The following is a 13,193-nucleotide window of genomic DNA, read 5'->3' as shown; positions in this document are numbered from 1 at the left end:
CATTAGATCAAGACAAAGAATTGGAAGAGATGGGAACAGCTGTCATCTGTTTGGACAGAAGATCAAACATAGAACAAGTTTGCTTACGATAAAAGCAAAAGCATTGGCAATATTTTATTACGTAATAGTTAGTTGTAATAAAATACTTATGTATTTTATTACGATTATTTATTGTTTGGTAATGTTTTGGTAACAAATGTGTGTTCAATCTTGGGTGGTCGGCACCTAACCCTATTTTTCCCATAGGGCCTGTTATTTATATTGCACGATTCTCCATTGCACGAGGGTTTCTAGGAACACAACTATCGTGCTATATGAGGACTGACTGTATTTATATATACAGTCAAACTTCCCTATAACGAATTCAATAAATCCAGCAAAAAAATTGGTTATAGAGAAATTGTTATCTAATTAGAAAATGAAAATGAATCTACATTTATTTCAAAAATATAACTTATTTAAATTAAGTTTACAAAATTTTCGTCGGTATCACAAATTAAAAAAAATACTAATTTTCATTTGCATAGTATAATTAAATAATGTCTGATTCTCAAAGAAAACCTCACATTTATTCAGAGCTTTAAAAACATTAACAGGAATATTTTCACAAAACTGTAGACCCAGACGAACCATTTTAAAAGCGTAAATCATTTCTTCACGAGTTGGCTTTTCTACAGGTTGTTTTGATGCACCTTTAGCATCATTATTAATTTCTTCGTGATCACGGTCATGTCTATTAGCACTGTACAGCAGTATTTCATCTTCATTTGGATGTTCTGTCGTAGCCAGATCTGGATCTACATAACCATAACCATCCAGTGTTATTTCATTTTCAATGTTTCCAGATGATTCTAATAATGTCCAAAGGTTTTCAGTTGTGAAAGGGGGGGGCAGTTCATCTTGTTCATCTGGTTGTCATTCGACTTCTATATTCAATGCAAATCCTGATTTCGAAAAACAATTTTGAAGTGTATTCAGTGACATTGTTTGTCCAAACTTTTGCTAGTTCAGAGATGCAATCTCTAAAGTTAATTGTAACCTCCAGGTTTCTATTTTCTTGTAATGCACTGACAATCTTCATTATTATTCTGTTTCGATAATGAAATTTAAAATTTTTAATAATGCCTCGGTCCACTGGCTAGAGTTTTGACGTTACACCTGGTGGTAAAAACGACAATTCACACTTTTAAGTTTGGCAAAAATACTGGCATGATGTGCTGGACAGTTGTCAGTAATCAACACAATTTTTCTTTTGTTATATGCTTGTCTAGTTTTAATATCCATTTTTCGAAAATATCACTTGTCATTCATGCTTTTTTTATTAAAAGTGTAGTCAACTTCCAAAGATTTTGTGCCTCTAAAACAACTTGAGTTTTTTGATTTTCCGATGACTAAAAGTCTTAATTTTTCACTTCCTGTCATATTGGCTCCAACTAGCACAGTGATTCTTTCTTTGCTTTGTTTTCCACCAAAACATTTATCATCCTTAAAAGCAAGTGTTCTTTTAGGTAAACATTTAAGGAATAAACCCATTTTGTCAGCATTAAAAACATCCTTAGGTTCATATTCTTCCAAAATCTTCTTTAACGTGTTGTTCCTCCAACTGTTGCAATCTTCTTCGCTTTCATTAACACTTTCTCCACAAATAACCTTTTCCACAATTCTGTGGTGCTTCTTAAATTTATCTAATCACCCAGTGCTCGCATTAAATTCTGTATGTCCAAGGGACTGTGCAAATTTCAGAGCTTGTTGCTTAATTATTGGACCTGATATTGGTAGATTCTTTTCATGTATCATTTGCACCCATTTTAGAAGAGCTTTATCAACATCTTCGAATATATACAACTTAATTTGCTTCCTGTCTGCTCCTCCTTCAATTCCATTTATAATTGATTCTTGATTTTTTAAAATTGTAGATAAACTACTTGCAGGTATGCTATATTTCTCCGCAATATCTTTTGTCTTAAAACCCTGGTCAATATCATGAAGAATCTTGATTTTATCATTAATACTTAAACACTTTTTCTTCGACATTGTTTCTGCAACTGTAAAAATTACTTGACTGTAGCTCTTGCTAATATATATTGTGTAGCCACTGCAAACTTTGCTGCGCTGGCAGTATAGTGAATTGTTAGTACCGTCTACTTAATGATATTCGCTTGTCAATTCAACAGTATCACGTGACCTTTCCTATGAATTTCTTGTGAATTTCTTTTATTCTGCTTTCATTCATACACGAAAGAAAATTTATGGTTAATGTATGCTGTGTTACTTTTCAGAAGGAAAAAAAAAAAAAAAACAATATCATATAGCCTATGTGATTGATGACAAATCGTTCTAAAAGAATGAAATTTAAAAAAAAAAAAAATCATGAAAATCATTTAATGGGATTGTTGTTTGGTTTTTAGGAGCATTAGCAACTAAGGCCATATTGCTACGGGATATGCGGTGGTCATTCCCTGACCTTTTCGCATCCTCCGTATTTGGTGGTGACGGGCTCGAACCCCGGTCTAATCAAGAAGTGTGTGCTACGCACTGCTGCTCCTTCCCACCTGGCTACGGAGGCGCCATTTAATGGGAGTCCAGTTAGATAAGAACGGACATAAACAAAAACTATCATATAATGATTGACAGGAAGGTCACATGGTACGGTTGAGATGAGAAGTGAATGTCACTCACAGTACGTGTTACTAAAAACCAACTATGGAAACATTCTATGTGTTGCTGCCACAGTGCGCTAAAGATTAACCACAGCGAATTTCGTTTTCCCCTTAGCCAATATCAATTTACAAATCTACCCTATTTATTGCAAAGTTTATGAAACAAAAATCCTCCTACGGGCATCAATGGTCACAAGAGTTCACTAAAAGGATGATTAATTCCAGATGCTAATGAGCAATTTTGGAGGGAAGGAGGTCGTATATTTGAGTGGCTGTTTAGCAGTAAATGCTTGAAAATCTTCAAAAATGCTTTTGCTAATTTTTTTAAAAATTCGTTATAGAGACTAACACTTCACTATATGGGGTTAATTTTACATGTAATTTCGTTTCAAGGTGCAATGTTTTGCAAAAAAATTCATAATATAGAGAAATTCGTTAAATAGAAGTTTGTAATAGAGATGTTCCACTGTATATAAAGTGTAGTGAGCATGAAATTCAGTTAAAATTAAAAATCCAACAAAAATAGGCAAAGGTCAAGAATAATTTAGAATCAAAAAGGTTAAAAAATAAAGTTATTGAAGAGATTAGCTTAACATAAAATAGTATGAAATATCACATAACTCAAATGAAAACCTCATGACAAAATCACAGGAATCCCAAGTGGTAGGAAACAGACATAGCAAAGCATTATGGATTAATATTAAAATCATATCACATTTTAGCACTTTTGCAGCTAGCTTTTCAGAAGACCTTTATGACCCAAATTCGAAAATTACAGGATTGAGTCAGATTGATAGAAGAAAGCCTTATATATGCTTGAAGGTGCCACCTCAAGGTGGCACCTTCAAGCATATATAATCGCTGTTTCCAAAACTGTCTGCCACAAAAGTTAACAGCAGCATATTTACTGATCCACATGCTAAGCAGATGCTGTGTTCACAAGAACCAGAAGGCAAAATGACTGATGCTGAGAAAACCTGGCAGTCATTCTGCCTTTTAGTGAAAAATTATCTCAAGATTTTTAGTAACATTAAAAGTAAAAATTATAGAATAACAGGATTCAGAATGTCAATCAAGCTCCACTACTTGCAATCTAACCTGGATTCTTTCAGACCAAATCTGTGAAGATTAGTAAAGGAGATATTCAACAAGGACATGCAGCCAATGAAAAAGAAGTATCAAGGAAGGTCAGATAAATCTGTGATGAGTGACTACATCTAGTTCTTAGTTTGGGATGATCCCACTGACCACAAAACACAAAGACATTCAAGATTTACATTTTTAAATTTTTTTATTAACTAGAAGAAGATTTTTACTTTTGAATTTGTTATTTTTTTAGCTTGTTGTTTAGTTGTAGCAGAGATTAATACTCTATTATAAAAATTAAACACTTAATAAATCTGATATAGTATTATAGATTACTTACTTTTATTTAATTTCTAAGTAAACAATTAATGCTATATAAAAATTAAGGTCATACTTGGAATTAGCAATCCATATTCATAAAGAAACATCACAAAATCATATAAACAGAAGTTTTTTTGAAAATTTGCTAAACAATGTAATTCAGATAGAAGCTATACATTACAGGACCTACATCAACCATTTATTTTATAAGTAATATTAAACAAAAATTTAAAGAAACATATCAAAATTAAAATTTTAAGAAATCTAATAACAAAGGAAATACCACATAACACTTACTACTAGTAAAGTGGAGATTTCTCCTAGCCTGGGATATACAAATCAAATCCTTTACATTCCCTCAGACTTAATTTATTTAACAGTTTCTTCCTTTGATTCCAACTAATTGAAAAGCAATGTAATAAACTTAATGGCTCATGGGTTCTGTTCATGATCCACAAGACATTTTCCAGTAGAGGCAAAGAGATGATTATTCTATTATATAAGGCAATGATTAAATCACATCTTGAATACTGCATACAGGCTTGAAAACCACATTTTAGCAAAGATGCAGATTGATAGAAGAAAGCGAAAAAGAGTAACAACCGTTTGTAGGATTTTTCAAGCTGGAACTACTATCAACAGCAAAACTATGGACATAACTTCCAATGAATGATAAAAGGTCATTATACAGAAGAAAAAGAGTGAGTGAAAGAACAGAACCCAGGGAACTCATATGTTATGAAAGAAATTGAAGAAAGAGAGAAAACTGACTCTGAAAATTGAAAGACAAAAAGGAGAGAAAATTGACTACTTTATTGCAAACAGAAGGTAGACCACGATATGGAAGCTTTATTAAAAGACTTATGCCAAACACCATCAAAAGACTTAGAAATGTTGAGAGCAAATACTTGAATTTCTCAAAACTTTCTCACTGAATTTGTCCAAAGATGAATAACATAAGCTCAGAAATACAAGTGGACTGACATTGGCAGAATACATATTGGTGATCATTAATGAAATAGATTTCAAGATGGGGTAAGAATTGGCAGTGATGGATTTCTACAATTACTCTGAAAAGAGTTAAGGTGAGTACAATGGAATAATAACTGAAAAAGAGGGATTTTTCAACCTTTTGGAATTGACCAGATATGAGCTAATTTCTATACGGAAAGAAAACACAGTGAATAATACAATACAACAATTAGAATGAAAGAGAGTTGGAAGTATGGATGGACAAAAGTTGCAGCCAATAGCTTTAAGAAGAGACAAGAATGCCTGATACAAAAACAGGAGTTAACTCTGAAGCACAGATTTTAAAAACTGGAGGACCTAGAGACTTCCTGCCTCCGCTGTAACTTTCCCCATGAATCTGTATGCCTTTTCTATTCCATTCTTTCCTTTTTAACTTATATGTTCATGAGCACCCCTTGTTTTCTTCATTAAGTTATTCTGTCATTTGGTTTACCTTATTATAATTAAGTATTTAATTTCTTTATATTAATTCTTGTTTATCATGATTTTATTTTTAACTAAATGCAAATTTGCATATTTACATTTAGTTTAGACTTGTCAATTGGCAGAGTCAGCATAAAAACTTATTATGTTTGTTTGTTTTAAACTACAGTAATACCCCGACTTACGCGAACTCGGAGTTACGTGGTTCTTGATTTTTTCGTTTGGCAACACTTCCGCCCACTATCTTCAAGGTTGTTTTTCATATGTTATCGATATACGGTGCGACGGCGGAGAGTGAGAGCGAAAGATGAACAAAATTCAACTTTACTGCACATGAGCTGCACACATATACAAGAATTTGTATTCCAACTGTCATATTTATATGTGTGCATTCGAATTCGTGTCAACGTTTGTCGGATATTACACCGTTTTCACGAGAGAAATGGATCGCGTCGGTTGAGCCGTATACAGTCAGTCCTTGTATAACACGTGTTTACACTACACAAATTCGATCATACACTATTTATAAATACGGTAACGATATCTTATAATATAACACGAACCGAATTGGCTTATGCACGATTCGCCTTTGTGTTTACAAGAAATGGCAGTCGAACGCAGAATCACCCCAACCGAACACAACACGATAGGAATGAAGAGAAGATTCTGAAAATGTATTTGTTTTAGGGAAACACATTTCACCATAATAACATAAAAATCAACACAATTCCAGCTATCGGTATGCAATTAGATGGAGTTTACTACCAGTTTATAACAGATTCCACTAGCAGAAACGCAACTGGATTTTTATTGTTTTATGGTAGTAACCCCTAGAAATGTGAGTGTTAATAGTGTATCTCTGCCTTTATGGTGTTGTTTATTCAGTTGCTACATGCGCGCAGCTTTGTTTATGCGTATCAAGCGTGCCTCCTCGTTTTGTAATTGTGCTTTATTCCCTAAAAATGAGTAAAATACTTAAAAGGTGTAAAAAGGAAGCGTACTGGTGAAGATACTGCAGATTCAGAGAGAAAAAGAAAAGCAATTATCGATAAACAGAGGCAGACTGGGTCAAAAATTCTTACCCGGGAAAATTTATAGTGGCCTCATACTATGGTTTATGGCCAAAATCACACAGGCCCACCGGGGTTTCCCCGGTAAGGCTTATGGCCAATCCGCCTCTGTCGATAGAGAAAAAATATGAAATTGTGAAACGCTTTGAGCGAAATAAAAGACCACGTGATATTGCACGTACTACAGGCCTAAATGAGACAACGGCGAAAAGCACATGACAATTGCAAACTTGACAGAAGGTCTCAGCTCAATTGAAAAGGGATTAAAAATTTTAGAAAACATAGACTACAACGAAGAACGCGTTATAGCTACAAAGCAAGGAATAAAAAAAATTGTTAGCTTGCTACGAAGAAATTCTGCGTGAAAAAAAGAAGTCTGTGTCGTCCGACGAATTTGTTAGATTTTATGAAGCCATCGACATCGAAATAACTTTTTTACGTAAGTCATTTATTTTTTTAATACGTATTTTGTATTAATATGTATAAAGAACTGCAATTTTATTAATATTTTTCTTCTAAACTAGTGTTTTTGTTAGTCCTTAGTCCCAATTAAACAAAATTTATATGTATTTATATGCAAAGTTGTACCCCGACTTACGCGAATTCGACTTAAGCGATTTTCGTCTGACCCACCTATCGTGTAACTTTGGGATATTACTGTATATGCATTTTAAACTACAGTAGCCATGACATGCATGTTATACTTATAGTTTTGAGTTCAGTTTGTTTGTTTATCTCCATCTTGCACCAGAATTGTTTGGGGTCATCCAACGATGATTTGCCAGATAGTAGTCAATGATGGAAATATGATTCATTCTGAATTCACAAGAATTCGTGTTCCCTGTCTTTATTTTATTTATTGTGTATGTGGTAACTCTTCCTTTGTGAAGGCACATCTCCTTGGGCCAGAAGTCATGAATTTTCACTGCTAAAGATGAGTACCACTTCAGTTTGTTTTTAATTTTATGATTTTATTTTATTTCAATTGTTAAGGTTTCTTGGTATTCGGATAGCAGAATCACAACTTGCCGAGTATAATCTTAACTGATGCATTAGTACGTAGTATCAGTTTTGTGGCATAACAGTCTTCTTTTTTTTTTTTATGTGCAAGAAAGACAGTAATTGTGGAGAAGTTACCACATTCTGTCTTTGTAATTATGTTTCTTAGAATATTCTGATCAGACTTTTATATATAAATGATGTAATGATAGTAATCAACAGCAAATGATTTTGTGAAATGATTTTCAAGAATGAATTACTTATTCTAATGCAGTCTGATCATGACCAGGAACCATACAGTTAATACAAAGTCCCAGGTCAGTGTTAAGTAAACGCTAAAAAAGTATAAGTATACTTACTGCTGTGATACTAAATGCATCATCAAACTGCTGCATACAAATACTAACTATAGCTGAAGCCAAAAGAAGTACTATAAGGGGATTCTGGAACTTCAGAAAAAAACATGTCTATTAGTATTATATATAAAACCATAATTTCTTTATAATTATTATAAAAAATTGATTATTAAAATTATATGCAGTTAAATCATAATAAAATAATATAAAAATATCATAACTACTATTATATTATTTAACAATACAATATATAGTTAAATCATATTAATTAATATAGAGCCTGGAGTAATTTATTTCATATATATATATAAAAAAAATTTTTTTTATGAAAACCCCAAACACGAGAGGTATTATAACCTATAGTACTTAGCACCATGCTTGGGTTGGAGGTTAAGACGAGAGAAGATATTTGTTGACATTAGACTTGAACTTCTGTAGATTGTCATTTTCAAGAAAGACATATGAAGGAAGGTTGTTCCAGAAAACAGCAGCTGAATGAATAAATGAGGAAGATGAAAAGTTGGTTCTGTGAGATAGAAGTTGGACAGTAAACAGATGTTGGCAAGTGGCAGCACGTGTTCAGACTGTTTTGAAAGAAAGAGCAGGAATTATAGAAGCCAATTCAGAAGAACAGTGCCTATGAAAGTATCTATAGAAACGACGCAGCAGAAACAGTACGTCTATGAGACAGAGAGTGGAGAGACTCTGTTAGAGAAGAGTCATTAATTAACCTGACTGCCCTCTTCTGAATGGAATCCAGAAGCCTGAGAGAGGTTTTGGGGGCACCACCCCAGATGTGGGAACAATATTCCATAGTAGGGCGGATTTGCGATTTGTACAGAGTGAACAGATATTTGGAAGAAAAGTAATGCTGAGAGCAAAAGAGAAAACCAAGTTTTTTAGATGCAGAGGAAGCAATATTTGTAATGTGCTTGTGTCAAGAGAGATTAGAAGTCAGGGTAATCCCCAAACGAGATATATCATTTTGCCTAGAAATCGGAGTGTCACCAAAGAGAAGCACAAGAGCAGAAAAATCTTTTTTGCGAGATATAAGACAAGATTGAGTTTTAGAAGGATTGAAATCAACTAAGTTGTCTTTGCCCCACTGTAGAATTACCTGGATATCGGCATTTAAGGAATTGGTAGCAGATATTCAAGAAATTAAAGCTGATTCAACATGGCAAGGTTTTTCAAAATGGAAAGTGGAATGCAATGTGCTATCATCGGCAAAACTATGGATAGGATTTCCAGTCAATGGAAAAAGATCATTAATATACAAGAGGAAAAGAGTGGGGGCAGAACTGAACCTTGGGGTACACCAGCATTAGTGGAGAAGTTAGAAGACAGAGAGAGCCATCTACCATCACTCTCAGTGAGTGATCAGAGAGAAAACTGGATAACTAATTATAAAAAACAGTTCGCAAACCATAAGATGGAAGCTTGTTTAGAAGACTTTTATGTCAAACAATCGAAAGCCTTTGAGATGTCAAAAGCAACTGCTTGTGTTTCACCAAATGTTTCCATCGAATTTGTCCATAAATGGGTAACATAAGACAGAATATCACCAGTGAATCGACACTGACGGAATCCATACTGGCGATCGTTGATCAGACGGAAGGCTTCTAGGTACTTTAAGAGTTGGCGGTTAATTGATTTCTCCATTACTTTAGAAAGAGTAGAAGTCATTGCAGTGGGACGATAATTGGATGGGAGGGACTTGTCACCCTTTTTAGGAACCGGCTGGATATGAGCAAATTTCCAAGCAGAAGGAAAAACATCTTTGGAATAAGAAAGTGAAAAAAGGCGGCAAAGAACAGGAGTAAGTTCAGGAGCACAGGTTTTCAGAACAAGTGGAGAATTACCATCTGGACCTGGAGTTTTCTTAGCATCGAGATTCATCAAAATCCTTCTGACATCCCTTTCATGGAAGACCACAGGAGGCATTGAATGGAGCATGTTGGGAATGGTGGGAGGTGTTTTACCAAGATCATTAATACATGAGTTGGAAGAAAAATGAGATGCTAGCAGGTCAGCTTTATTCTTCGCCGAAGAGTGAGAACAGAACCATCTGGTTTTGACAGAGGTGGGAACAGAGATGGGCAAAAGTTGTGGCCAATAGCTTTAACAAGAGACCAGAATGTTCAGCTACCATTAGGGCAACAAGCAGGTTTTCTACTCTTAGCCTATTAAAAATATGGTTTGGACTGATTAATGACTGCTTTATAATTGTTGCAATCTTTGGTGTAGACAGAAAATGAGACAGAAAAATCAGAGAGAAAACTGGATAACTAATTACAAAAACCAGTTCGCAAACCATAAGATGGAAGCTTGTTTAGAAGCTTCCATCTTATGGTTTGGATGACTGCTTTATAATTGTTGCGAGCTTTGGTGTTGACAGAAAATGAAACTGAAGAAATGGAAACAAGCCAATTACGATATGCAACGTTCTTCTCTTGAACAGCCTTAGCAAATTTATTGGAAAACCAAGGTTTAGATAAAGGAGGAGATTTTAAAGTGGAATGTGGAATAAAGGACTCCATTCCTATAAGAATAATTTCACTGACACGATCTGAGCAAATTTTGACATCAGAAGTTTGGAAACAGTAATCCGACCAAAAAAAGAAGAAAAGAAATTTCGCAGGTTATCCCATTTTGCATTCTTGTAATGCCAAACAATACAAGGTTGGGAATAGCCATGAGATAATGGATCCACTGGAGAAGAGACAATCACCAAGTTGTGATTCTGAGGTACCTAAAGGACCACTCACTTCAACGGTGTACTTAAGAAGGGTTGTTTGTGAAGAGATCTTTTGAGAAAAAGATCAAGCGTGTTGGCTGTATGGTTAGGATTGTCTGGTATTCTTGTAGATAAATGGACAATCTGTGCGAGGTCATTAGTAATTGCAAAGGCGTAAGCATCTCGAACAGCTGGGTCAGTATGACTAGAAAACAGAAGCCAGCTGGAGATGTGAACATTAAAATCACCAAGGAAAATTACCTAACTGTTAGGAAAGTTGAACTGGAAAAAGTCAAGTTGCAAAGAGAGGAAGTCAAAGAGCTCCAAGTGATTAGTGGAGTTGGGAGAACAATAGAGACAACAGGTGAATTTAACACCATGAGGTAGGGAGATTTTAAGACAGAGAAGATCGAAAAGAGGAGATTCCAAATTACCAAGTCTCTAACAAGGAATATCGGAACAGACACATGCACAAGTACCATCTTTAAGGCAAAAGGAATCATACAGCAAATAATTTGGGCAACTGAGACGAGTAGTAGTTGAATCAACCGATAACTGAGATTCTGTCAGAAAAAGTACATGGGGTTTGGCAGACTGCAAGTGGAAATGGACATCGTTGAGATTAGAATTGAAACCACATATATATGTGAAATGAACTAGAAAGTGTTTGGGAGGTTTAGATCTTTTCACAGATAAGCTTACTCTATTAGTTTGACAATTCATGGTGTATTCAATAGTAAGAAAAAGTGGGGGAGACGTGCTGTATGAACTAATGAAATTTTTGGATATGGCGTACACATGTTAAGAATATACCCAGATCCATGACAGTCACTATCTGGTAGATTAGAGGTAACAAGATTATACACTAGCTGATCCGGAAGCCTCCTAAAGAGTTACCAATAGGTTCAGTCAAGTGTACTAACTAGTGGCAGGCCTGTGAACACAGTTTTAGAACTGTACCCTCAAAATGTAAGGAAGATTGGATCTCGCCATGATGTTCATCACAACCTCAAAAGCCATCAATCATACTGCATGATGAAAGAGATGGGGAAGGATTGACCGGAACTTAGCTCTGGAGACTAAACAATGGTTCCACCACTTCAAGCCTCCAATAAGCAAAGTGGTGATATTTCACCGGTTGATGAGAATCATCTACCACCTAGTATTGCCTGGTGACACAGAAGGGCTGCATTTCTCCATGTGCCGTGGTCACCACACCTCAACCCCTGCTTACGTTGGTTTATATCTGGTTGGTCACCCACCCAAATATGAACCAACCTTGTGCAAGGAGGTTATACCCAGGATTACTAACAGTCCCACCATCTTGAAGGTGCAAGCTGAGGATTTGGCTGTCATAGACCGTCTGGACTTTGCCGAAACTGGGTCTACTTGAGTTGAATGTCACCCAAATACCAGTTCCATCAGCATTTTAGACTCCCAGGTAGCAAGTACAGCTTGTCTGGTATATCTGAGATAATGTCTGTGACAACCTCAAGGACTGTTAGGAATTTCTGGAAAATTTTCCCAAACTGTCCTTCAGTTTGGTTAATTTTTGGCAATTCTGAAAAAATATCCTTCAAGAAAGAAATATTACAGTTACAAAAAAATTTTCTACTATAAGTAGATCTATTTCTCTCTCACAGAAATTACATTAAATAATTTTATGGTAAAATATTTTTATAATGAATAAAATATTTGTATGATTTAAAGGAAAATTAAAAACGCTGTTACACTATGTTACAGAGTTTTAAATGTTTATTAAGTCAATCATATCAATTTACATTTAATGCTTTGGCAAAGTTTTCAAGGCTCAACTGAACCCTATCATCAGGCCTCTAGGGGAAGTAAAAACATGAAAGAATTCAAATTAGCAATTGTAGGTAATAACAAGATTGTATTATGAAGTTACATTGATGAATTTTAATATAATATTAGCATTAAGTTATGACAAATTATTTTAATTATATTCCTTACAAAATCACAAAGAATATTTGATGAGAAATTATCCACAAGGAAATTTTAATTTAAATTTGGAAAGCACAAAGACTATCTGGCATTACAGAAAGGAAGTGCAAAAAAAAAAAAAAAAAAAAAAAAAAAAACAGAAAACTTTTTTTTTGAAAGCCTTGCTGTTAAAAATAAGGACCAATAATTACCAAACATTAAAGGGAAAAGTATATTAATAATGAAGACTAGGTTAGCCACTTAAAACACAAGTGAACAAATGGGCCATGGAATGTTACACAAACATTAAACACTTATAATGTAGCTGTTTATAAATATTTCTCATTGTCCCAACCCCACCTTTTGGTTATTTTAAAATTATTTTAAACTTAACTTTCATAACATAAGTGGACAGTAACAGTATTAGCCATATGGTACAAAGAAGATGAATGTTTTTGCTGCACCGGAGAAAAAAAAAATAATAATAAATAAATAGTAATAATAAATTAAAAACAATTATAATAAATACATGATAAAAAAAATTAGCTACCTGTTTCATTTGCTC

At 34.4% G+C, this 13,193-nt stretch overlaps 1 protein-coding gene across 4 annotated transcripts in view; it reads right to left on the bottom strand.

The window, feature by feature from the left end:
- Window positions 1-13,193, bottom strand: part of SPoCk (secretory pathway calcium atpase) — a 461,326-nt gene that overhangs the window by 293,846 nt on the left and 154,287 nt on the right. For all 4 annotated transcript variants that reach the window (XM_090376865.1, XM_090376868.1, XM_090376866.1 and 1 more), the window contains exon 3: window positions 7,951-8,040. In XM_090376865.1, coding sequence (XP_090232991.1) covers window positions 7,951-8,040 — 90 coding nt within the window. The remainder of the gene's footprint in view (window positions 1-7,950; window positions 8,041-13,193) is intronic.

The sequence above is a fragment of the Mastigoproctus giganteus genome, chromosome 7 (genome assembly GCF_048544385.1).
Source record: "Mastigoproctus giganteus isolate SK-2022 chromosome 7, ASM4854438v1, whole genome shotgun sequence".
NCBI lineage: Eukaryota > Metazoa > Arthropoda > Arachnida > Uropygi > Thelyphonidae > Mastigoproctus > Mastigoproctus giganteus.
The sequence above is the reverse complement of the archived record's forward strand: the minus strand, read 5'-3'. Positions and strand labels throughout refer to the sequence as shown.